The sequence below is a fragment of the Pleurodeles waltl genome, chromosome 9 (genome assembly GCF_031143425.1).
Source record: "Pleurodeles waltl isolate 20211129_DDA chromosome 9, aPleWal1.hap1.20221129, whole genome shotgun sequence".
Taxonomy (NCBI): domain Eukaryota; kingdom Metazoa; phylum Chordata; class Amphibia; order Caudata; family Salamandridae; genus Pleurodeles; species Pleurodeles waltl.
In genome coordinates this window covers 1,172,060,668-1,172,087,104 of record NC_090448.1, presented here as the reverse complement: position 1 = coordinate 1,172,087,104, position 26,437 = coordinate 1,172,060,668, and the positions used below count along the sequence as shown (strand labels likewise).

Genomic DNA, 26,437 nt, shown 5'->3' with positions numbered 1-26,437 from the left:
CATTTTCGGTTCTCTGATGTTGCAAACAGACTTAATTTTGGTGTTCTCCATTGTCTGAAAATCTGAGTACTGTTAGGTTGAGTTGCCATTCGTGCGAGGTAAACGCTTGCCTGCTCAGCCTGTCTGCTTGCACATGGTCCTTCCATGGTAGATGTATTTGTTGTGTATCTCTGGATGACCAACATCCAGATCTCGTGTGCTAGCCTCAAAAAGTGCAAAGGATCTCGTTCTTCCCAGTTAGTTGAGAGAACGCAACGGTTGTGTTGTCTGTTTGAATTAATTATTTTCCCCACAGCTCTTTCTGGAAGGTGTTTAGGCTAGGAACACTGTTTTTAGCTTCAGTATATTGATTGTGTACCGCTTCCAGTTCTCCCCAAATTCCTCTGTACTCTAGTCTCCCCATGTGAGCTCCCCAACCCATATGCGAGGCACTGGTAATAGTGGTTACCTTGGGAGTTTTTAGACTGGTCTACCAATTGTTAGATTTGTCTTGTTACGCCACTTCATTTCTTCCTGTACCTTCTGCGTGACAACCACTAGATCTTTCCCAGCTCCCTGTGACCATTAATTTAGGATCCGTTTCTGGATCGGTCGCATATGTAGCGTCGCGTGTGGTCGGAGCGGTAAGCAGAATGCAGTTCACCCACCCTTTACTGCACAGTTGTCACTGTCTGAGAATGATCCTTCCCGTACTGGTGAGTATTTTGCAGCAAAAATATTCTTTCCTCGCAAGGGTATACTTCCCCTCTATCAAACTGATTCTTGCTCCAAGAAACTGCTTTTCTTGTTTTTCGGTGTGTGACTTTCACTTAATTTAGAGGAAATTCCAGATTTCATAACGTTGACATAACGGTGTTTGTTCTTTGCGTTTTTGTTGCTATACTCTTTACCTGCCAATCATCCAAACAAGGGTAAACATGAAGTAGACTGTCATCTTAAATGTGCAGCCACTGCTAGCACTTTGAATGGATCATGCTGCCAATTTACCATAAAATGCAAGTATTTGTGCTTGCGGTTCATTGGGATATGAAGGTAAGTATTGCTTAAATCTATTGTCGCCATAAAAAATGTTGCAATTGTGATATGATCTACAGAGTTGTCATTTTAAATTTCTATATCATTAGGAATTTGTTTAGGAATCTGAGATGTAGAATTGGACAAAGATCTTTTTTGGTATTAGGAAGTATGTTGAGTAGCTTCCCTGGTTGATCTCTTCAAGCACTCTATTGATCCCTTTTGAAGTAATTCTTGTAGTTTATGTAACAATCTGATTTACTTCCTTTGTGTGAACCTCTTTCTTTAGGCTCCCTTACTTAAGGTCCTTGATAAGTTCTATGTAAAAGCCACATTTTTTCATGTGTAGTATCCATTTGTCTGTTATTTTCTCCCACTCTTGGAAGTCTCTTATCCTCCCTCCCACAGGGGTGTGAGAGGAGGCCCTCATGTAGAGTCACTTTTCTGGAATTGCCACTCCTCTCTGGAACTGTGGTCTCCCTCTTGCTTGCCCTTCAAAGGGTTGCAGTGGTGTAGCTTGATACTGCCACTGTTGCACCTCTGTTTGTGCTGGAATTCTGCATCCGTTGATGCAAGGTTGTGCTTTGGAAACTCTCTCTCCCTACAGGTCTGGTAGGCATGGATTCTTTTCCTAGGTTTCCCCTGAACTGCAATGCCCCCATGGATTGGGAGGTTTCATTATCCTTTTTTAGTTGCTGTAGTGTTTCATCCACCTCACTTCCAAAGAGTTGTTCCCCATTAAACGGAGTGTTTATTATATTAGCCTGGACCTCGCTCTTGAAACCAGACACCCTTAACCAAGAGTGTCTTCTTAGGGTGGTTCCCATCATCATTTGTCTGCTTGCTGTATCCGCAGCATCTAAAGCTGACTGCAGACAGGTATTTGCAATATTTTTTCCCTCCTCTGTGAGGGATGCTGCTCTCTTCTGATATTGCTCAGGGAGATGTCTTATGAGCTCTGCCATCTCTTCCCAATGTTGATAGGCATACCTGTTTAGCAGTGCATTAGAGTTGGCAATACGCCACTGCATAGCAGCTCCCCTTTCAAACTTTCTTCCCACTAAGTCCATTTTCTTGCTCTCCTTGTCTGGAGGAGGGCCTGATGTGGGAATATTTGCTGACTTGCTTGCTGTTGCTGCAATGATAGAGTCTGCTAGTACTGTGCCTCTGATGTAAGCCGGGTCCTTCGAGGAATGCTTATATTTCTTTTCAGCCCTTAGTGCTACATACCTGCATGCCGCCGGTTCTTTGAAAGCCTCTCTACCTTGGTCCAGTATGCTTGGCAACATAGGGAGATATTGGGTTTTGCTTTGAGATGGTAATAAGGTCTCAAGTAAAAAGCATGACTGTGCCTTTTCTTCCTCCAGCTGTACATTGTACTTATCAGCAGCCCTTTTGATTAGCTGATTGTATATGCCGATGTCATCTGGGGGTGAAGGCCTTGATAGATAAGTGTCTTCTGAGTAGTCTGTTTTGAGGTCTTGCCACTGTGTCTCGAAGTACTCAAACCCTTCTGAGTCCTGGAACATGCCTTGTGACTCTAGGTCTTCCTCTGCAAGGAAGATGTATTGTACCTTCTCCTCCAGAGATTCTGGTGTTGCTGGAGGTTCGAGTTCTTTTATGTCCTTTGTTCCTCCTGTCTGTTCAGTCAAGGCTTTCGGTGGGATTCTGTACATCTTAAAAGAGGTGTCAAACTCTTTCTTCTTCTGAAGAATTGCAGACATCTCTACGCCAAGGTGCTTCTTCTTGCGTTTGATTTTGGCCCAACAATCTTCGGCTTCGAGCAATGGCGATGACTTTCTTTTCAACATTAAGCCTTCCGTTGTTGAGGTGTCGCTTGTCTGATTAGTCTTTTCCCAGCTCTGGTCGTCTTTCGACACCATAGCCGTCGCCAAAGTTGTGCTGCCTGCAGTGTCCTTCGAATGGGACCACAGGGGTTCTTTTGGCTTCTGCTTACACTTGGTCGACGAAATCTTAAACACAGAGGCAGCTTTAACTGATTCAGAGTCTGATGAATGATACTCACTTCCCACATGCTTTTTCAGCGTTACCTGAGGTATATTCTCCTTCCGTTTTCGCTGTTCCTTTTGAACGTCGATGACCCTCGTCTCAACATTTGAGCCCTCTCCTTTGGCCTCCTCGGCGATATTTTCCTCCTCTTCGCATGAGAACCCAAAGTCTTTCTGCATTGGAGTTTCTTTTTGGTCCTGCATGGCATGATGTGCCTGCCTCTGTATCTCTCTCACCTTCAGAGTCTTTGGTTTAAACACTGCACATGCGTTGCAGTCATCGCTTCGGTGCTCAACTGGGAGGCAGAGGTTACACACCTGGTGTGTATCCTTCTGTGCAAACTTGTGGTGGCACCTGGGGCACAAGCGAAACAGTGTTTTTTTCATGCCACGGGGAGCAGGGGGTTCTCTGTTCGGACATTTCTTGGTGTTCCCTGGTGTGTGGATCCTTGGTGACTCTGCAATATTATCCTCCTCCTCGTCGTTCAACAACACCAGGTCTCTCGGCAAGAGAGTTTTTTTCCGGACCTTTACGGCATGATGTGCCTGCCTCTGTTTCTCTCTCACCTTCAGAGTCTTTGGTTTAAACACTGCACAGGCGTTGCAGTCGTCACTTTGGTGATCTAATGGGAGGCAGAGGTTACACACCTGGTGACTATCCTTCTGTGCAAACCTGTGGTGGCACCTGGGGCACAAGCGAAACAGTGCATTTTCCATGACATGGGGAGCAGAGGGTTCACTGTTAGTACATTCCCGGGTGTTCCCTGGTGTGTGGACCCTTGGTGAGACTGCAATATTATCCTCCTCGTTCAACACCAGGTCTCTCGGCAACAGAGTTTTTTTCCGGACCTGTATGGCATGATGTGCCTGCCTCTGTTTCTCTCTCACCTTCAGAGTCTTTGGTTTAAAGACTGCACAGGCGTTGCAGTCGTCACTTTGGTGATCTAATGGGAGGCAGAGGTTACACACCTGGTGACTATCCTTCTGTGCAAACCTGTGGTGGCACCTGGGGCACAAGCGAAACAGTGCATTTTCCATGTCACGGGGAGCAGGGGTTTCTCTGTTCGGACATTCCCTGGTGTTCCCTGGTGTGTGGACCCTTGGTGACTCTGCGATACTATCCTCCGTATCACTTGACAACACCAGGTCTCTCTGTAACCGTGTTTTTTTCCAGCCCTTTACGGTATGATGTGCCTGCCTCCGTTTCTCTTTCACCTTCAGAGTCTTTGGTTTAAACACTTCACAGGCATTGCAGTTGTCACTTCGGTGATCTAATGGGAGGCAGAGGTTACACACCTGGTGGCTATCCTTCTGTGCAAACTTGTGGTGGCACCTGGGGCACAAGCGAAACAGTGCATTTTCCATGTCACAGGCAACAGTAGGTCCCCTGTCTGGACTTTCTCCAGTGTTCCCTGGTGTGTGGACCCTTATTGTCTCAGAGTCTGAGGTTTTCTCCTCTGATTTATTGATGAACTTTTGACAACATTTTCTTGTTTTCGATGCTTGAATAGCCTTCAGCGATGCCTTTAGACCCAACGGTGGAAAAACAGACTCTGAAGATGGCGACCACGCTTGGAAGCTTCCAGGGAGGGTGTATGGCGTCAGGAAAGGCTGGACTAAAATGCCATTCAAAGAAAGGAAAGAGAGAGGGAATTAGTTTTTTCTCTTTCCGAAGGGGCAAACAATGTAATTTTGTTATATAAGGAAGCAGCATAAAAGATTATTCTGAGATTGTGCTTGAGTTTCGTTATTTAGGGATGTCACTAAAATATTGTTGTTTCTTCTTTTTGTTTCATCCACTTGTGTGCTTAGATTAATGGTGCAGGTTTTAGAGGCATGTTCTGGACCTGATACAACTATTCTATACACTATAGCGAATCAGGGAATTTTAAAAATCATATTTGATCTTGTGGCTTTTTTTGTATTTCTTGCACGGATTGGTGAAATGGTCGGCTCATAAGAATCTTGCCAATATGTACTTTCTCATTTACCCACAGATACAGAATGGAAAAATACTTTGACACATCAGCCCACATTTTTAACAAGTCAGTATTGACAGCAGGTAACCTGGCAAAACAAATTAAAAATTCAAAGCAAGCTGTAGTGAAAGGTATCTCGGAAAAGAGTTGTAAGGAAATGGCTCCTTGTTGCAGTTACCGCCCACTTTTTGCCTGATGCTGACTTGACTGAAGTGTGCTGGGACCCTGCTAACCAGGCCCCAGCACCAGAGTTTTTTCACCTAAAATGTACCATTGTTTCCACAATTGGCACACAGATAAGTCCCTTGTAAAAGGTACCAGTGGTACCAAGGGCCCTGGGACCAGGGAAGGTCCCTAAGGGCTGCAGCATATGTTGTGCCACCCTAAGGTACCCCTCACCTAACACATGCACACTGCCATTGCAGATTGTGTGTGTTGGTGGGGAGAAAAAGGCAAAGTCGACATGGCATCCCCCTCAGGGTGCCATGCACACAAAATACTGCCTGTGGCGTAGGTAAGTCACCCCTCTAACAGGCCTTACAGCCCTAAGGCAGGGTGCACTATACCACAGGTGAGGGCATAGCTGCATGAGCAATATGCCCCTACAGCAGTGGTCTTCAAACGTTTTAATGCCGTCCCCCCCCCCCAGTTTAAAAATAAAAATCTTTGGGCCCCCATCAATTTTTCACAATTATTTTAGGAAGATGGCAATGTTTAAATATGCCTAAACCTTTTTAAACATTGCAGTTAAGTACTGTTACCTTTTTAAAACTGCAATTACATGATTCTGCTTAAAACAAAGGGCTGTTATCTGTATAATATTTCTGTTGGCCAGAGTTTGGCGCCCCCCCTGGGATCACTTGAGGCCCCCCTAGGGGGGGCCACCCCCCAGTTTGAAGACCTCTGCCCTACAGTGTCTAAGTCCATTCTTAGACATTGTAAGTACAGTGTGGCCATATTAAGTATATGGTCTGGGAGTGTGTCAAAAATGAACTCCACAGCTCCTTAATGGCTACACTGAATACTGGGAAGTTTGGTATCAATAATAAACCCACGCTGATGCCAGTGTTGGATTTATTACAAAATGCACACAGAGGGCATCTTAGAGACGCCCCCTGTATTTTACCCAATTGTTCAGTGCAGGACTGACCGGTCTGTGCCAGCCTGCTGCTGAGAGATGAGTTTCTGACCCCCTTTGGATGAGGGCCTTTGTGCCCTCTGAGGCCAGAAACAAAGCCTGCTCTGGGTGGAGATGCTTCACACCTCCCCCCTGCAGGAACTGTAACACCTAGCAGTGAGCCTCAAAGGCTCAGGCTTTGTGTTACAATGCCCCAGGGCACTCCAGCTAGTGGAGATGCCCGCCCCCTGGACACAGCCCCCACTTTCGGCGGCAAGTCCAGGGGAGATGAGAAAAACAAGGAGTCGCCACCCACCAGTCAGGACAGCCCCCAGGACCTGAAGGAACCGAACCCCCTGGGCCAGGTGGTGGCTACCCCGAGGAGCCCCCCCCCCCCTGTGCCTGCCTGCATCGTTGAAGAGACCCCCGGGTCTCCCCATTGTTTTCAAAACGAAACCCATCACCTGTTTGCATTCTGCACCCGCCCACCCCTGTGCCGCTGAGGGTGTACTCTGTGCCTGCTTGTGTCCCCCCCGGTGCCCTACAAAAAAACCCTGGTCTGCCCTCCGAGGACGCAGGTACTTACCTGCTGGCAGACTGGAACCGGGGCACCCCTGATTCCATTGAAGCCTATGTGTTTTGGGCACCACTTTGACCTCTGCACCTGACTGGCCCTGAGCTGCTGGTGTGGTAACTTTGGGGTGTCTTGAACCCCCAACTGTGGGCTACCTTGGACCCAACTTTGAACCCTGTAAGTGTTTTACTTACCTGTGAACTTAACATTTACTTACCTCCCCCAGGAACTGTTGATTTGTGCACTGTGTCCACTTTAAAATAGCTTGCCATTTTTGTCAAAACTGTACATGCTATTGTGATTATTCAAAGTTCCTAGAATACCTGAGTGAAATACCTTTCATTTGAAGTATTACTTGTGAATCTTGAACCTGGGGTTCTTAAAATAAAGAAAATATATTTTTCTATATAAAAACCTATTGGCCTGGAGTAAGCCTTTGAGTGTGTGTTCCTCATTTATTGCCTGTGTGTACAAAAAATGCTTAACACTACCCTCTGCTAAGCCTACTGCTCGACCACACTACCACAAAATAGAGCATTAGAATTATCTCTTTTTGCCACTATCTTTCCTCTAAGGGGAACCCTTGGACTCTGTGCACACTATTTCTTACTTTGAAATAGTACATACAGAGCCGACTTCCTACAAGAGTGCTGTCTGCAAGCACATGAAAGACTGGTGAAAAGGCTTTCCACGTACCACCAAAACGCATAGTTACAAGGGTTGCCGATGTGTGTTATATCTTCAGCTAATATTGGCTTTTTACCCAAATACACTTTACTGCTGGGGTTTTTGAACCAGAATTCTCAGAATACAATGTGATCTGTTAGTAGGTCAAGCCGAATTAGTGTCCACACAGTGGGAACATAACCTTAATGTAGTCCGGGCACAAATTGCAGTAAAGCAATTGTGTGCATGCTTAAAGCATCAAGTTTCATGTGCCTTAGAATGTAGGGCTACAAATGAATCTAGTGTAATGCTAAACTTTAAAGGTTTCACAATGTATTGTGCCGTTGCAGTAAGTTAGGGTTAGGTGAATGACCCCTAAATGTATCCAGGAAACTGTAATGAAACATGAATATAGCACTTCTATAGATAGCCCTGTAAACCAGACAGTCCTGAGAGTATGAGATAAAGAGATGCAGAAGAGGCTAATGAGATTTCAGTCAGTGCAATACACCAGATTTTTATTTTTAAAACAGTCTACTAGAAGTCCACTGAACACACTGCCAAAGAGAAGGTTCTACATACCCTGCATTACTTCCCCTTTAAACTAAATGTGCTTTATAACAATCACTGTAAAAACAGCATGCGTTGTAATAAATGGAAAACACTTTTATCATGTTTTGGAGTTAGGTAGCTGAAAAAACATTGGTAGCACAGATTTCAAAAACTTTGAAAAACTGAAAACACCCCTGAAATGCAAAAAACAAGCACGGAGAACAGGACAGCCTAAATAAAATGGAGTGTCTGCTAGGTTACAGCTCTGACAGACTTTATATGTTTTCTTGTGCAAGAGATTTAGCACAAGTCACATGAGTGATCCACATGGTACATGTATGTGGCTCTTAAGGGTTTTGAGAACCACCCAATTTTAACATCTATGACTACAATCCGAATGCAGAGGCTAAGACGCTGACAGTCGGTGACCAGGGATTCTAGTAGTGAGGTGCAGGCCTTTTTACCTGAACCCCAATGTGTGGATTGCATTCTGGTAGTAGGTCGTACCTGAAACCCCTTTCTCCACCTGCGAGTAGGTGTGCACACACGTGAGTGCTTGGGTACACACAAGGTGGGATACATGCAACAGTCAACTCCGTACATGGTGCTCTGTAAGGGTAGCGACAGTCGGACTGAAGTCTACTCATTTCTTGCTTGTTGCTGCTCCTTCCTATAATTCCATCTCTGGAATTCACTACAAAATGAAGTGCCCTACCTGGCTTTCAACACACAGTTTAAGGAAAGACCTGGTCTGATGCCTCAACCTCACATTTGGTGCTCTGCCCTGAGAAAATAAACTGTTTGCTTAGAACACAAGTATCAAGGTGGCAGTTTCACCACCAAATGATTGAGGTGAGCATGTGGAGACTCTAAAAAGGAAACGCTCACTGCAAATAGGCCTGTAAATATGACCAGCCAGTAATGGCTATGCCCCAAAGGAACTGTAAGATTTCATCAGAAACTCTAGTGCAAGCTCTCACCCATGAAGGACCTGGGGCAGGACTGATACTTTACCATGCAGCACTGCTCTCTTCCCCTAAAAAATATAGATCCAGGCAATCAAACTAATGTGCTTTAAGTAAGAGCTTTAAGACATGCTGACGTTTTGCCTCTCAATCTTCTGTGTCAACCTTGAGCTAGGATCTATCGCAGAGCAGGAAGAAGGATGGGCTTTGTCAGTAAAAATGGGGCATCCAGTGGAGCTCAGCATTAGTCCCCAGTGCGGCTGCTACAACTATTAAACCACAGTCCCTCCCAAATTACTGAGTAAACTGCACTTGTTAACCGCCTGGTAAAGATATGGGCTTGAACTCTGATCTGTAAGCCTGCCCCACCACACTAACAAAAAAACTGAAACAATCCTATGTTCCACCAAGCCCAGAACTCGACCAGACAATGCAACAGGTTCTTCGGCGTGGGTTTCCATCCCTAGCAGGCATTCCAGTTGTGTGGTGCTCCTTCCCTTGGCCACAACAACTAGATAAGATGAAAACCGGGTATCAATTACCGCAGGGGACATTTTCCCTAAACAATCCCCTGGGCTTCTATCAGGACATGCCAGAGTTTTCTCCATGCTGATTTATATTGAGGGGGTGGGAACAACATCCATGCTGCAAACTGCCAACGTGGACACTCCAGGAATCTGATGCAAGGACTGGTTGTACCAGTAACAGAAAATGAAGGAAAACAAACATCATTCTTGCTGCGGTTAATGAAAAGGCGATTATAAAGCAGTCAAACAGGGTTTCTAATATTGTCAGACTAGGCACCTTGGACAACGACGAGGGTGAAAAGGCCCTGAAAAATAGGAAAGCTAAAACTGTTTAGTTATAAATCTGCAGACTGAATTATAGGGCTAAATATATATGTATTTTTTTACATAAATATTGAAACCTACAGAAAGTTGATCCCACTTTGACCTTCAAGTTGGGGAATGCCATGCAGGGCTGGATAGCTCCTTTTTTAAACTACAATAGTATAGTTTTACTAACTACTTAGAGTTGAGCAACACAATGTTTGAGTGGTAATTACAGGCTGGGACAGAGAAGGATTCAACATTTTATAATAAATCGGGTGTTAAACATTTAGGTCCAGGTTTCCCAAGAGGTCAATGGAAGGTGATACATGTAACTATTCCACTAATAGCAGATACCAGAAACAAGGAAAATTAGACACATTTTACCTGATCGGTTTATGATATTCTTGCACTCCGCACATTCCCAAGTCTGCTCTTCCCAGATCTGCATGGAGGAGCAGGCCAGATGAGTCCCACGCGAGCCACAGCACTGACAGCGCACAATCTCCCACTTACTACTACAAAAGAAACAGAAAAAGGACAAAATACTGTAAATCTCCAAAAAGCTGCAGCACCAGTTCAAAAGCACAGGTTTGGTGTAATATGTTCCTTTGTTTTCCAATTACTTTTTATTGAAGGCTTCAAATAATGTGATCACATTAGAATGCTCCTCCATATATTTCTCAAACTTTCACAGGAACTTCTACTTCCCTCCCCCTAGTTTGGTCCATTTATTAACACTAAATACACTTTAGCAACTAACCCACCAGTCAAACAAACGAAAAGCTGTCAATCAGGGGGGCATTTTCTTTCGCAGTAGTGCAGGACTATGTTACCTAGTACTGGTGGCCACCCTGACAGGAACTCATCTCTATATTTGATCAAGTGTCTACCTAATCTTTCCATAATGCCCCAAAATTTGAGGAACCATGCGTTCAATCAGGGGCTGCTTGTTTCTACCAATGTGCAATCATCATTGCAGTTAAGAGCAACTGAGGTATTCATGCCCAGTCTCTGGTTGCAATTTTCTCTCACTTCATTGGCTTCATACCTGCAACCATTGTTTTTGGTTAAGCTGGGATTGGAAATTCTGCCATCTTTTATTGCAGATAGAATTTTCTTCCAGTCAGCTGCGAGCTTTGGCATGACCCCCCAAATGTGTTGGCATATGTTAAATGCCCCTTTGTATATTTTAGTTAATATGTTAGGTGTAAAATTCTGACAGGTCATGATTTTAATCCTTGATTCTTGGGATGGGGTTTATTTGTGAATCTTGCACTCTACAGTAGTCTGTCCATTTTTTTTTCTGTTATGCCCTGGCCTAGTTCTTTCCTTGAACCCAGTTTACAAGTTCAGTCTCCTATCTAGAGTTAGATGTTTGTCAGTACTCTTAGCAACCTCAGTTATTTTAACCAATCTTTCAAAGACCGTATGGTGCCTGATGTCTAGCTAAGCAATTTGCAAAGGGCACTGTAGCCCATAAAAGGGGTTCCGGTGTACTAAGTTGATTTATTAAACTAAAGAAGTCTCAAAAGGAGGAAAAACCAGTCCTGAAGAGAAGATGGCTGGTTTCCAAAAGGATGAGCGTTGGGAGTTGGTCCCATTTTTTTTTTGGGAGCAAGGTATGCGAAGACATGACCGACTCAGCTGGTGCGGTGAGGACACAGCACAGTTAAGTAGCAGAATTTGAGTGATGCAGCCTATTGGGTCGATATGGACGGATATTTTTCAAAAAACATTTGGGGCTGTTTTCATTTATGATCTGTGGACTAAGCAAAGATTTGCCAGTGGTCCTTTCCATTATGAGCCAATGCAGTTCACAAAGGAAAGTGGATATATGAATATGACTGACCAGATCAAGTATTAATCTGGCCAACATGTTCTGAGTTCTTTGAACTTCTGCAATTTCTCTTAAAGGTAAGCCAAGGCAAAGTGACTTGCAGTAATCCATCTTGTTAAAGATTAGACCATGAACAGGCTTATGAGATTTCAATGTTAAACTGAAATCATTATCATTTTCAGAACAGTGAAGCAGATTACTGTAACCAGACATACTTGTGCCATGGAAAGCTCATTGTTTAGCATAATACCTACATTTCTTGCCAGATGGACAGGAATGTGAGGAGCTCTAGTAGCGGTCATAGACCATTCACAGGGAGAAAATAGTGGGCCTGCCAAGGAGTACTTTTCTCCTGTACAAGTTAAGTTTAAAGCAGATTAAGAACATCTAGGTTACACCTCATGCATGCCTGGAAGCTGGCTTTGGTAATGACAAAACTCAGCTTGAGAAGCACAGGATAAGATTGTGAAACTACAGGAGCGCATTAATGTGGCAAAAAGTAGCAAATATATTTTGAAAATTGTAGGGATCAGTGAACAGCCTGGTGAGAGTCCTTGATTCAGTGAAGCTTTTGCTACTGAGCATCTCTTTGCCTTGTGTTCCGCTTTGTGTCTCTTGCTTCTTTTTCTTGGACAAATTAAATTAAAGTGGTTTTATGCGTTGTGCATAATCAGGAATGTATGTTCTGCCAAAATTAAAAACCAAGTACTGACTATAGTTTCTTGATGGTGTTTGGAGGTTGACGTTGAGTGCACTTTTTTAGGAAGTGTAGGGCTAGGCTTTTGCCTTCATCAGATGATTCATATCCTAACAGGAAACTAAGAAAAGCAATTTTGTTTTTTTTCAAAGTGAAACTTGTAGCCTTCCGCAGCGAATCTTAAAACAGTGCGATCCACCCCGGGCAAATGTGCAATGTGGTCATCTGTTACGTAAATGTCATCGACATAAGAGCCTCTGGATCATTATCCTATAATATTGATGTTACATGGGCAAAAAATACCCCTGGGCTGTTCTTAAACCCCTGGCATACACTACAAACATGCTGCTGAGAGCCTGACGCACTGAATGAGCTCAGATCTCTGCTTTCCGACGATAGATTTTGGCTGAAAAAAACAAAAACAAAAAACATTGGAAATGTCCAAGATTGTTTTGTATTTTTTCCCACACTATATTGTTGATAAGTGTTTGGTGTGCATTTTGGATTGCAAAGGTGCATGTATGACTGTTTAAATGTCTAATCTAAGACTATTCTATATGAATGGTCATGTTTTGCTACAGGGAACAACAGGTTGTTCATTACAGAAACACACAGAGTTCTCGGACTCTCTGGTACAAAGATGTGCGAGAACCTCTCACGGGTGCTTTAGCTTTCTGTTTAATAGGATATTGTGGGTGGATCTGTGGAGCAGATCATACTGGTATTACATGGTAGGGAGAATCTCTATCCTACCCTACTTGGTTGCACTACTGCGCCGGAGCCTGAGCCAAAGCCTAATCGGGAGGGTAAGCTTCCTTTACTATGTTCAGAACTAGGACTGAGAGAGGCAAATTGACACCTTCCACTTGTGGGAGCGTGCAGACAAATTTAGGTGGCAAATATGTTTCTGCCAATGAATTATCAATTTCTTGTTAACCTTTCCCAGGAGATTTTAATAGTGAGTTCTATGTCTCCCTCAGTAATCTGTATGCTTAATCCGTATGCTTAATCCGTGTACCCTGTTGGGTGGGGAGACACCTGACCACTGTCCCATCCAGAACATTTATAAGACTCTGGTGACCGTGACCTCTGCCACACTGTCTAGCAGAGTCACTGCCCACGACCTGTTCTCAGTATGAGAAGAATTCTTGATTGAAATTCCTTTTTCTTTTTAAACTGGGGCTTTTGCTGTGGAAGTTTCTCTTCCTTTTTTGTGACAGTCAGGAGCACCGAGAGTCCTTTGACGGCTTCACATAGTAGTTTTGATGTTCTGACCGTGCTCCTCTGTCACTCCGTTTATCCGGTGTGTCCTGGCAGGAACAAGATTAGCGACTATCAGTATATTGATATTTAATTTGTTTTTAAGGTTTCCCTATTTCTAAGGTTGCATGTCTTTACTGAGGTCTCTTCTGGCAGACATTCTCCTCTGTGTTCTATCTATTTTATTTTTGTTTTTCCCAGTGTGGTTTTTTTTCTTCTTTTTTCCCTCTTGCGCTTGCTTGGTGCCCTTCTTGGTGGAAGTACTTTGAATTTGAGGTTTAGTTGGTCTGGCTGCCAAGTAATCCCGATCTATACTATTATAAATTTCAGAAATTCATTGTCGGCTCGCGCTCCTTGTCCCACTGAGGGACTTCTCAGAGCCACTAGCGAATTGCCAATGCTGCTGCTTCCCCTTTAATATTCCTTAAAATTAAGGACACTGCCAAAATTGAGCATCCGTTTCATCCCCAGGTTCAGGGCCAGACCTGCCCCATGTTCATTCTGAATTTGTTTAAACACTTCTGGTAAATTTGCAAGTGTTGGCATACCATATGTAATGGTACATACTGCGGCAAACACTGTGCCCCAAGTGGCACAATCCTCACTAATGGCAAGAGCATTGTAAGAACGGAATCTTCTCCCGCTCAGTGGGCACTTCTCTCATTTTTGAATGGACAGTTTATGGATTTATCCCTGTAGGGGCCAACTGATTTATAGCTAGAGCAGCCCCCGCTGTGGCGGTGTTTAAAGTCTGCATTATGAATTATATTAATCGTCTATACATTGCTGCTAGCTCATTGTAGAATGTCCATACTTCAGCTACTGGCAGAGACTGCTCATCGGGATGTGGTGTATATGTGGACAATGTTGGCCCGTCATTGTTTGAAGGACCGAACGTAATGGGTTTTATTATATGTGGACGGGCACCATAAAACCCATCTTGCTGTTCTTTTGTTAATCCATTAGCTAAAATGAACTGTGTGACAGGCTGTCTACAATTCTCTCAAATATTGGTTGTGAAATATTAAAAAAATAGGAATCCATCTTGGGAACACCAATGAGGTCATCCTTTTAAGGTTCAAGCTTTAACAACCTACACGCTAGATAGGTGCTCCCTATTCAGCTGAGGAATTTTCCTAAGACGTCAGATATCGCTGTATAGTGGTACTTAGGGTACCCTTAGAGAGTAAGAGTGAGATGCTCAGGGGATCTGCATAATTAGTGCCACACCAATGCCGGTGGCACCATGTTGTAGGACTCCCGTTATCAGAACGAGACTGGTGGATTAGGGGCGGCAGCGCTACAGTTTGTGGGTGACTGAGTCAATCCCACACTGTCTTGGAAGCTGGAGGCCCAACCCTTTCGGCTAGCTAGCAGCACCTCACCCAAACCTGAAAGAAAAGGTGATTTGTGGCAGTGTGAAACATGACACTGGCTTCTCAGGGTAAGACATGGTCGACAGGTCTCACTCTTTTTCGCTCCTTAGCTAAAGATCCTGCATACATTTAGACCAAAGAAAGATGCAGGATAAGTTTCAATACATTTATTGAAAAGACTGCAATCTATGATACAAATATAAGCTTCAATTATTAGGGCAAGGACACATAACAGGATTAGAGTGGTGGTGACCAGCGAGAAGAAAAATTGTCCCAACATATTGGAATAACATACATAGATGAATTCTACCTAACCCATAACTCCTAAGGGAGAGCACAGCAGTGATAGCCCAATCTGTACGTACTTAAGTAATGGGGGTGGGTGCTCCTCTCATGAACTGATAACAGGGGTCTGGCCACCTTTTCCTGGATCCGTTGAGAAGACAGGGCTGAGGTCAGCAATGAAATGACATGCAGTGTGGACAGAATACTGGCTAGAATTATCTCCATGTTGTCCTCTGGCCTGTAGTGTTTTTACAAGAAATGTTTTTGTTCTGTGAAAAAGGCCTGGCGTGGGCATGTGCTCAAGTGTCACTGTTTACATACTCTTGTGGAGACAATTGCCAGGTGGATCATCTACTGTTTTTGTCAGCCTTGGACAGAGGTACATGGTGTAATGTCGTGCACATAATGCTTTCGCAGAACCACAAAATTGCAGCCAATTGGAGAATAAAAACATCCCCGCTGAAAGCAGGATAACTAAAAATGAATAAAAATGAAACTGAATTATATCAGAGCACATATGTAGGTGAAAAGGCACAGGCCGCAGGCCTAAGCTAAAATGTGTGCCCAAGCAGAGTGTATAATTAACCCACAACAAAGGTTACACAGTCAAATCCCTGCACACTCAACCCTGGATTCCTATCCAGGAACTTTGTCCAGGACTCCCCAGACCTGTCCTACATCCGCTGCTTCACCTGAGCCTCCCCTTGCTCTCAATCGCCACTGTAGGAGGCTGGCCCCTTATGTGGTATGTGAATACCGTGTTAAGGGTCCCGAGGTTCCCCAGTGAGTGCACAGGCTTGCTATGCAATCCCAAAGTGCTCTATTTTGGGGTAGTGTGGTCCAGCAGCCTTAAGTTTAATAGAGGAGTTCATGACATCTACAAATAAACAATAGTCACGAAATGAGACAACTCAAAAAGGAGAGCCACACCAATTTATAAAAACAACAAGTATCTTTATGTAGGATTAGGCAGGGAAAAATAATTCAGGTGAGTACGTTTTTAAATAGGAATTCTTCTCACTTTAAAAAGTGGACAGTGCTATTTCTGAGTTCTGCAATGTTACCCTATGGGAGGAAATAAATGTTCTGCAATCAGGTACATTACAGCGACTTATAAGACCAATCTCTCGGGTTAAGGTGAGTAATGGGCAAGATCCAAGGCAGCACCCACAGTACACCCTCAGCAGCAGGGGGTGTGTGCAGAGTGCTATGCATTCCTATGGAGATCTGTCCTGCTTGGGCAAGTCACTGAGTGGGCTCAGGTCTTCCGATGCTTGGGGACGTAGGGACACCAGTGGTCCTCTTCTAGGCTGGGTGGGAGGTTGCAGTGTCTCAGGGCCAGTGTCTGTAATATGGTACAGGTGAGGTGGAGGGGGACCCATAAAACAGGCTGCAGGTGTGGACTGGGGAACCAGTCTCGGTGTACCAACAAATGGGCCCAAGGCTCACAAGCCTGGGGGACACAGACACCAGTGGTCCTTTTCTCCTTGTTCTGGGCTTCTTGCGATAGAAGGTTTTCGCCCTAGGGGTTCAGAACAGTGTCTTGGGTGGCAGGCTGGTAGAAACTGGTCAGTGAGTACACTAGAGGCTGGTAGGGTTTCAGGGGCACCTCTAAGGTGCCCTCTGGGTGCAAGTATTGTAAATCAAACACTGGCATCAGAGTGGGTTCACCAATACAAGATGTTGAATACCAAACATCCCTATTTCAGTAAAGCAAACATGTAGCTAAGAAACTCGTATTGGTCAGTGTGCAGCACAGGTATTTAAAATTGCTTCCCTGGTCATTTACTAGATTTGAGAATCGACAAAGTTATATCAGGGACATATCTGTTCGTGCAGATATGGCCTCACATGTAATACAATGCACCCTGCCTTAGGGTTGTAAGGCCTGCTAGAGGGGTGACTTACATATATCACATGCAGTGTTATAGGACATGGTACACGGGCTGTGTGCCATGTCGGGTTTTCACTTTTGTCTGCACCAAGAGACACAGTCTGCAATGGCAGCCTGTCACATGCTTGTGAGGGGTCGCTTAGGGTGGCACAATTCGTGCTGCAGCCCTAAGGGACCCTCTTTCGTACCCCATGCTCTAGATACCATTTACTAGGGACTTAGAGGGTGCTAAAGGGTTTGCCAATTGTGCAGTGTTGGGAAAGATCTGGCACAGGGGACCTGGTTAGCAGGAATCCAGTGCACTTTGTTGAAATCACATCAGATCCCAGGCAAAAAGGGGTGGGGGGGAGGGAGAAGAAAACATGTAAAAAAAAAAATAGGCACTTTCCTACACCTGTCTCTCCTAAACAGAGCACACTGCATACACAACTGTACCAAGCCTCTGACGACAACACACACAAAAAACACGCCCCACCTATTCAACACCCGCACTCACCAAGCACGCCACAGCTGTCTGCGACCTACTACACAACATAACTCTGGGCCATTGATATCTGGCTTAACCCATCATCCTCTCCAGACACAGCAGTGGCCAATACCTTCCCCCGGGTACAAAATGACAAAACCAACAAACCTGAAGGCAGACTCGCCCTCATTTATAGCGTGTAGCAAATGCGAATGAAATGGGAGACAGTGGTCCCTTGTGATAGTTCTGAAGCAACAGATTAAGTGGGGGAGGGGCTAGATTTGTCAGCAACCTGTGGATTCACTTCTGCTACCAAAGGAGGAGACTACGTCCAAAGAGCTGTCTGGGCTGGCTGAGAGGCTACGGAGATGTTTCACTGTGAAAAGAGCCTGCAGGCTTCGACTGGGGGCCCCGTTTGGGCAAGCCACTGAGTGGGCTCAGGTCTTGCGATGCTCGGGGACATAGGGACACCAGTGGTCCTCTTCCCCTAGGTCGAGCGCAGAGGGTTTAGACCACTGGGTGTCCGTCACCGGTGGCTGTTTCACTTTGGAGGTGGTAACCCAGCTTACATGTTAAACTGTGACAGAGATCCTTTTGCAAGAGGGTGCAGTGAGAGACTGCCAGTTTGGGGGGGGGGGGGGGAATGTGCCTGTGAGTCCTTGGAATCCTTTTGCCCCCTTTCAAGACTTGGCCTTGAATCGGAGGTTGCAGTGCCTCAGGGCCAGTGTCTGAACAGGTGCAAAGTCAAATGACTCCCTCATTTGAAGAGGGCACCTTGAGAGCGTGGTGGCACACACTGAGCATCAGCAGGATCACTATCACGTAAGGGGCTACCAAAGTTTCTGCAGCCCCCTTCTTTAAAACCAAAGTCTTAAATAAGGCATGCTTATGTTGCACCATACTGGAACCTCGTATAAAACAGGCCCACCTCTGCTTCTACCTCGTCTTGTTTTCTGGTTTAGTTCCTTGCACCACCCCCATCCCTCATCTTCCCCTTTCTACCTCCCGACCCATCTGGCCAATACACTTATAGGTGCTAAACATGTGGTTCTTAACCTGTGGTCTTGGGACCCCTGGGGTTCAGTGACACCTACTCAAGCTCAGAAAAAAAAAAAGAAAAAAAAAAAGATTAAGTGTATGCAGGTAAAGAACCAAAATGTAAGATTTATAGAATGCTTCAAAATCTTCAATGTTAACAAATTTGAAATTGGAGGCTAAAAATGAAGTTGGTGCTCTCATTGATTCGTGGGCGCAGTGAAATGCAAACAATATATTATAGAAGATGGGTGGCCTCAGCTGAATTTAGCAAAGCCCCAACCTTTTCATTAAAGTTAAAATTGTTTTTTATATTTGTTTGCATATTTAATAAAATGCCATCATTTGTGCTATTTGTTTTGATGCTTGTCTCTGTGTATTGTTGTAAGGTTTATATCACTGAGATTACTAAAGCCAGGCACGCCGGCTTCCAGTAATGACTCCGAGGGAGTCCCCAGAAGTTAAACTAGTTAAGAACTACTGTGCTAGATAAATAAAACCACTGTAAACAGCACTAAACTAAAATAGAGCTAGGTCACAACACACTTTCTGAAACCTTTCACTTTGCCTTACCTCTCTGGGTCATCAAACTCCCGCCCTTCTTTACAGAGGCACCTTTGCTCATCACAATGCTGGTAACGCTGAAGAAGCTCTTGATATGCATTTTCCTCCAGCTCCCATGCAGCATCTCTGAAAAAGTTTCATCACAGGTTAATGCTGAAATTGTAACACCACCAGTAGCAGAGTATGAGAGCAGACTCCTGCCAGCAGCAGACTGGGGCTTTCTTACAGCCTCGGTTATGGGTGGGGCAAAGGGAAGGTGTGTCATCCAATAGACAATTAGCACACCAGGAACTTGCACAATAAACTCTACATTTTTCTTAATTTGTTTGCGCTTTGATCTGGAGATTTGCTTTCATTTGAAATTCAGACAGCATAGTTGGAGTAGCCCTCGTGAATATACAGATTTTGTTCCTTATCCTTGTTGCATAGATTGAGAGGGCCTGTTGCCTTACTTCTTCCTTTTTTTAAACTTTTTGTTTCTATTCTGGCTGCCGGAGAGTCAATTACCAATAGAGTTGTTGAGCTTGTCAGCCACATAGGCAGACTAAAGGTTATTTCTGTAGCTACTTAAAGCAATTCTTTACAAAACGCATCATGGCACTTTCTTTAGCAGTGAAACTGGAAAAGTCAAGGTAAATGCATCATATACCAAATGTTGCATTTTTAAAAATGTTTTCTTCAGTGTGGCAAATAAAGTGCATACCTCTCAGATACCAACAAACATGAAGGACAGTAGGAGGCCCTACCATAACAAAAACAGAAGAGAAAAAAAAAAAAAGGCTACTCTAACCCTTGCCTAAATGTTTCCCAAGGTCACCCACATGGGCTACCAGCAATAAACAGTTGTGAGCATTGGACGAAGAGTGTTTTGCAGCTCAAGAGTAGGGCTTCTTCCAAAACATTGTTGTGACATGAAGCATTTGATAATGGGCCAGATCCTCTCAAATCGCTGTGAGTTTCTTAGCATATATATCACAAATGAGAACTTGTGTGTCTCTGGGACCAGCATTACTCGAAGGATTAATTTGTGAAGTATATGATTTCCTGTAGGCTGTTAGCATTTTCTTAGTAATCAACAATATTGGCTGTTACCAAGCCAGCTGCGAGATTGGTTTCTGGCACTAAAGTGTGGCAAGATACTACAGGAGTAAGGCATTAGACAGAAGCTGCTATAAATTACATTGGTCACCGGTTTATAAGGTTCACATGCAGCTGAACTGAGGGCTGGTAGCCAGAGACTGTAGCGAGCAGTGAGGAGACTAACATGAGGAGAAGAACCAATTACAGCAGTATCCCGGCCTGGGTCAGCCCTCATCCTAAGGGAGTCACACAGTGATGGCGGGATGGCTAGATTCAGCAGAAGTCTGACCCTATGGTCTCCACAAAGATTAGAAGATCTTAGTTACAGATCAGATGATACTAGTAGAGCTTCAAAGGTTGTGTGCCTGAATTTCCCATAGCTGTTTTCAGGGACAAAATGCAATGTTTCAGAAACACAAAAAGGAAGGGAATTGCTTTCCCAAGCCAGGCTATTCCTCTACGTAAGACCCTAAAAGTGATGAGACTTCGTAGTAGTGTGATGGGTAGAGAATGTTAATGAGATTTTAACTCTTTAAATGAAGATTAGAAAAGAAAAATTGTTACAAGGACAAAGCGGTAGCATCTTTTGCCACATACATTTCTTTGGAAAAGCCACTCTAAAATGGATCATATTTAGTCTAAAGAGAACAGGTAGAGAATACAGAGAAGGAATTGGGAACCAGATGAAGTATGGTTCTATCAAAATTGAAGTTGAAATCTGCACATATAAGTCAAATGTTTTCAATTTCTCTGCTACTGATATCTATAGTTCGCAATGTACTCTATAAATCGAGTTTTGACCATTTCCTTTGCATTAGCAGGCATAAGCTCTGGTTTGAGATACATAATCTCCAGGTCCAAATTCCGAAAAGAATTATGTACAAAAGTAAGCCATGGAATCTTGTTATGATTGGCTGGTTGAATGCAATCAATTAAACAGTCTTGCACTAGGCTAGCCGCAGGATTTAACCATACTTTTATCCATAACAGAAGTGGGGCGATATCAATCGAGTCCTTAATGTACCGTATTCCCAGCTCCTCATGACAAATATTAGCTACATTCTTGGGTACCAGAAGGAGCTGGTGCAGAAATGTATTCTCTATACGTTGTAGGAGGGTTGAGTTAGTGTATCCCCAAAGGCCCCCCAATAAGTAGCTGCAGAAACACATTTAGATTTATAGAGCATAATAATCTGGTGGACAGGTCTATGTCCTAATTTACGGGCAAAGCGAAAAATCGCTTCCATATTTCTTTCCATTTGTTGGGCCTTTAAAAGAAGATGGGAGTTCCACGACAAAGAAGAACTTAAATGCAGTCCTAGATAACAAAACTCTTTCACCTTAGTTAAAATATTTCCCCCATATTAAAACGTTTAGTTCGCGTATTTCTAGGTCCACAAATCATAACATGTGACTTTGTAAAATTAACTTTCAAATCAAGCTCATATGTAAAAGTGAAGAAAAGATCCAATAGATTCTGTAAACCGTTTGCTGTACGAACAATTAGAACAGCATCATCAGCGTACAGCAAAATCGGAAGTTGTCTCGAGCCAATCCTAGGAAAATCCTTGCCATTTTTTACTAAAAAACTATAAAGGCCATTTTATATAAGAAAAATTAAAAAGGTGCTAAAGTACAACCCTGTCTAATCCCCCGCATAAATGGGAGGGGATGGCACCTTTCACCATACTGGCCATATTGTACTGAAATAGTAAGATCAGTGTACAGTCGTTTAATCAGCTTGAGCAGATCCTGATCAACCCCCATTGCATCCATAAGTGACCACAATTTCTCTCTATTCACCAGATCAAACGCGCTAGATAAATCAATAAAAGCTAAATGAATAGATTTTCTCCTGGCAGTGACATATTTGCTAAGAATAAGATGCAAATTTAGGGCCTGGTCCACTGTGCCTAATCCAGGCCTAAAGCCATATTGGATTGGGGAGAGGATTTCTGTCAACATTAGTTCTTCCCCGTGACCCTCCACTTGTGCTCACTGAGCACTTAGACACTAGCAACAAATTTATAAGTAACCAGGCATGAGGAAATGCAGAATGTGCTGAGATCACTGGAAACATTACATAAACTCACCCTGAGCACATACACACTTAATAGGGCAGTAGAAAATAGATCACTTTCCAACAAGTCACTATCATATAACATTTCCATTCACACAATGTCCCTACGATACACTGCCCACGCACGCTATTATGCTAAAAAAAGTAAAGAAAATTCTTGGAGAAAGACTTACTTTTCTGGGATGTGGATACCTAATCGCAACATTTCTTTTTGAAATACATCTTTATTGTTGCATACTGTACACCTGAAGAAAAACACTCCAGCGCTAAGGGCTTGGTACTGTGGAGAGATGATAGAGCAACATCAAGGCATTGGCAAACAGATCCACTATTAAATGCAAAGAGCAACACGTTCTGCTTCAAGTTACAGATAAAACTAGACTAAACACACTAAACATGAATAAAGAGTCGTACACTGGCTTGAAAAATTAAACCATCTAACTATTTGGCACAGGCAGCAACTAACCCAGCAGAGCCACTGGCAAGAATACAAAAAAACTGGTCTGCCGTGCCAGAATATTACAAAGGCATCATTGATTTGGTTCAAAAGCTCACCTGCAGTGAGCTTTTGAACCAATTTCAACTACTTCCTATAAGCTGCCTGTAGGAAGTTGGCTCTGTATGTGCTATTTCAAAGTAAGGAATAGCATGCACAGAGTCCAAGGGTTCCCCTTAGAGGTAAAATAGTGGTAAAAATAGATAATACTAATGCTCTATTTTGTGGTAGTGTGGTCGAGCAGTAGGCTTATCCAAGGAGTAGTGTTAAGCATTTGTTGTACATACACATAGACAATAAATGAGGTACACACACTCAGAGACAAATCCAGCCAATAGGTTTTTATATAGAAAAATATCTTTTCTTAGTTTATTTTAAGAACCACAGGTTCAAATTCTACATGTAATATCTCATTCGAAAGGTATTGCAGGTAAGTACTTTAGGAACTTCAAATCATCAAAATTGCATGTATACTTTTCAAGTTATTGACAAATAGCTGTTTTAAAAGTGGACACTTAGTGCAATTTTCACAGTTCCTAGGGGAGGTAAGTATTTGTTAGATTAACCAGGTAAGTAAGACACTTACAGGGCTCAGTTCTTGGTCCAAGGTAGCCCACCGTTGGGGGTTTAGAGCAACCCCAAAGTCACCACACCAGCAGCTCAGGGCCGGTCAGGTGCAGAGTCCAAAGTGGTGCCCAAAACACATAGGCTAGAATGGAGAGAAGGGGGTGCCCCGGTTCCGGTCTGCTTGCAGGTAAGTACCCGCGTCTTCGGAGGGCAGACCAGGGGGGTTTTGTAGGGCACCGGGGGGGACACAAGCCCACACAGAAATTTCACCCTCAGCAGCGCGGGGGCGGCCGGGTGCAGTGTAGAAACAAGCGTCGGGTTTGTAATGGAAGTCAATGGGAGATCTAGGGATCTCTTCAGCGCTGCAGGTAGGCAAGGGGGGGGTTCCTCGGGGAAACCTCCACTTGGGCAAGGGAGAGGGACTCCTGGGGGTCACTCCTCCAGTGAAAGTCCGGTCCTTCAGGTCCTGGGGGCTGCGGGTGCAGGGTCTCTCCCAGGTGTCGGGACTTTGGTTTCAAAGAGTCGCGGTCAGGGGAAGCCTCGGGATTCCCTCTGCAGGCGGCGCTGTGGGGGCTCAGGGGGGACAGGTTTTTGTACTCACAGTCTTAGAGTAGTCCTGGGGTCCCTCCTGAGGTGTTGGATCGCCACCAACCGAGTCGGGGTCGCCGGGTGCAGTGTTGCAAGTCTCACGCCTTTTGCGGGGAGCTTGCAGGGTTCTTTAAAGCTGCTGGAAACAAAGTTGCAGCTTTTCTTTGGAGCAGGTCCGCTGTCCTCGGGAGTTTCTTGTCTTTTCGAAGCAGGGGCAGTCCTCAGAGGATGTCGAGGTCGCTGGTCCCTTTGGAAGGCGTCGCTGGAGCAGGATCTTTGGAAGGCAGGAGACAGGCCGGTGAGTTTCTGGAGCCAAGGCAGTTATCGTCTTCTGGTCTTCCTCTGCAGGGGTTTTTCAGCTAGGCAGTCCTTCTTCTTGTAGTTGCAGGAATCTGATTTTCTAGGGTTCAGGGTAGCCCTTAAATACTAAATTTAAGGGCGTGTTTAGGTCTGGGGGGTTAGTAGCCAATGGCTACTAGCCCTGAGGGTGGGTACACCCTCTTTGTGCCCCCTCCCAAGGGGAGGGGGTCACAATCCTAACCCTATTGGGGGAATCCTCCATCTGCAAGATGGAGGATTTCTAAAAGTCAGAGTCACTTCAGCTCAGGACACCTTAGGGGCTGTCCTGACTGGCCAGTGACTCCTCCTTGTTGCTTTCTTTGTTCCCTCCAGCCTTGCCGCCAAAAGTGGGGGCCGTGGCCGGAGGGGGCGGGCAACTCCACTAAGCTGGAGTGCCCTGCTGGGCTGTGACAAAGGGGTGAGCCTTTGAGGCTCACCGCCAGGTGTCACAGCTCCTGCCTGGGGGAGGTGTTAGCATCTCCACCCAGTGCAGGCTTTGTTACTGGCCTCAGAGTGACAAAGGCACTCTCCCCATGGGGCCAGCAACATGTCTCTGGTGTGGCAGGCTGCTGGAACTAGTCAGCCTACACAGACAGTCGGTTAAGTTTCAGGGGGCACCTCTAAGGTGCCCTCTGTGGTGTATTTTACAATAAAATGTACACTGGCATCAGTGTGCATTTATTGTGCTGAGAAGTTTGATACCAAACTTCCCAGTTTTCAGTGTAGCCATTATGGTGCTGTGGAGTTCGTGTTTGACAGACTCCCAGACCATATACTCTTATGGCTACCCTGCACTTACAATGTCTAAGGTTTTATTTAGACACTGTAGGGGTACCATGCTCATGCACTGGTACCCTCACCTATGGTATAGTGCACCCTGCCTTAGGGCTGTAAGGCCTGCTAGAGGGGTGTCTTACCTATACTGCATAGGCAGTGAGAGGCTGGCATGGCACCCTGAGGGGAGTGCCATGTCGACTTACTCGTTTTGTCCTCACTAGCACACACAAGCTGGCAAGCAGTGTGTCTGTGCTGAGTGAGAGGTCTCCAGGGTGGCATAAGACATGCTGCAGCCCTTAGAGACCTTCCTTGGCATCAGGGCCCTTGGTACTAGAAGTACCAGTTACAAGGGACTTATCTGGATGCCAGGGTCTGCCAATTGTGGATACAAAAGTACAGGTTAGGGAAAGAACACTGGTGCTGGGGCCTGGTTAGCAGGCCTCAGCACACTTTCAATTGTAAACATAGCATCAGCAAAGGCAAAAAGTCAGGGGGCAACCATGCCAAGGAGGCATTTCCTTACACAACCCCCCCCCAAACGAAAGAGGATGAGACTAACCTTTCCCAAGAGAGTCTTCATTTTCTAAGTGGAAGAACCTGGAAAGGCCATCTGCATTGGCATGGGCAGTCCCAGGTCTGTGTTCCACTATAAAGTCCATTCCCTGTAGGGAGATGGACCACCTCAACAGTTTAGGATTTTCACCTTTCATTTGCATCAGCCATTTGAGAGGTCTGTGGTCAGTTTGAACTAGGAAGTGAGTCCCAAAGAGGTATGGTCTCAGCTTCTTCAGGGACCAAACCACAGCAAAGGCCTCCCTCTCAATGGCACTCCAACGCTGCTCCCTGGGGAGTAACCTCCTGCTAATGAAAGCAACAGGCTGGTCAAGGCCATCATCATTTGTTTGGGACAAAACTGCCCCTATCCCATGTTCAGAGGCATCAGTCTGCACAATGAACTGCTTAGAATAATCTGGAGCTTTGAGAACTGGTGCTGAGCACATTGCCTGTTTCAGGGTGTCAAAGGCCTGTTGGCAGTCCACAGTCCAGTTTACTTTCTTGGGCATTTTCTTGGAGGTGAGTTCAGTGAGGGCTGTCACAATGGATCCATATCCCTTCACAAACCTCCTGTAGTACCCAGTCAAGCCAAGGAATGCCCTGACTTGAGTCTGGGTTTTTGGAGCTACCCAGTCCAGAATAGTCTGGATCTTGGGTTGGAGTGGCTGAACTTGGCCTCCACCTACAAGGTGTCCCAAGTAAACCACAGTTCCCTGCCCTATCTGGCATTTGGATGCCTTGATAGAGAGGCCTGCAGATTGCAGAGCCTTCAAAACCTTCCTCAGGTGGACCAGGTGATCCTGCCAGGTGGAGCTAAAGACAGCAATATCAT

At 44.8% G+C, this 26,437-nt stretch overlaps 1 protein-coding gene across 2 annotated transcripts in view; it reads right to left on the bottom strand.

Moving 5' to 3' along the window:
* The window catches only part of G2E3 (G2/M-phase specific E3 ubiquitin protein ligase), a 245,406-nt gene that overhangs the window by 94,744 nt on the left and 124,225 nt on the right, over positions 1-26,437 (bottom strand). For both annotated transcript variants that reach the window (XM_069209054.1, XM_069209055.1), the window contains 3 exons: positions 22,457-22,563; positions 19,133-19,249; positions 10,094-10,224 (listed from right to left, as the gene is read on the bottom strand). In XM_069209054.1, coding sequence (XP_069065155.1) covers positions 10,094-10,224; positions 19,133-19,249; positions 22,457-22,563 — 355 coding nt within the window. The remainder of the gene's footprint in view (positions 1-10,093; positions 10,225-19,132; positions 19,250-22,456; positions 22,564-26,437) is intronic.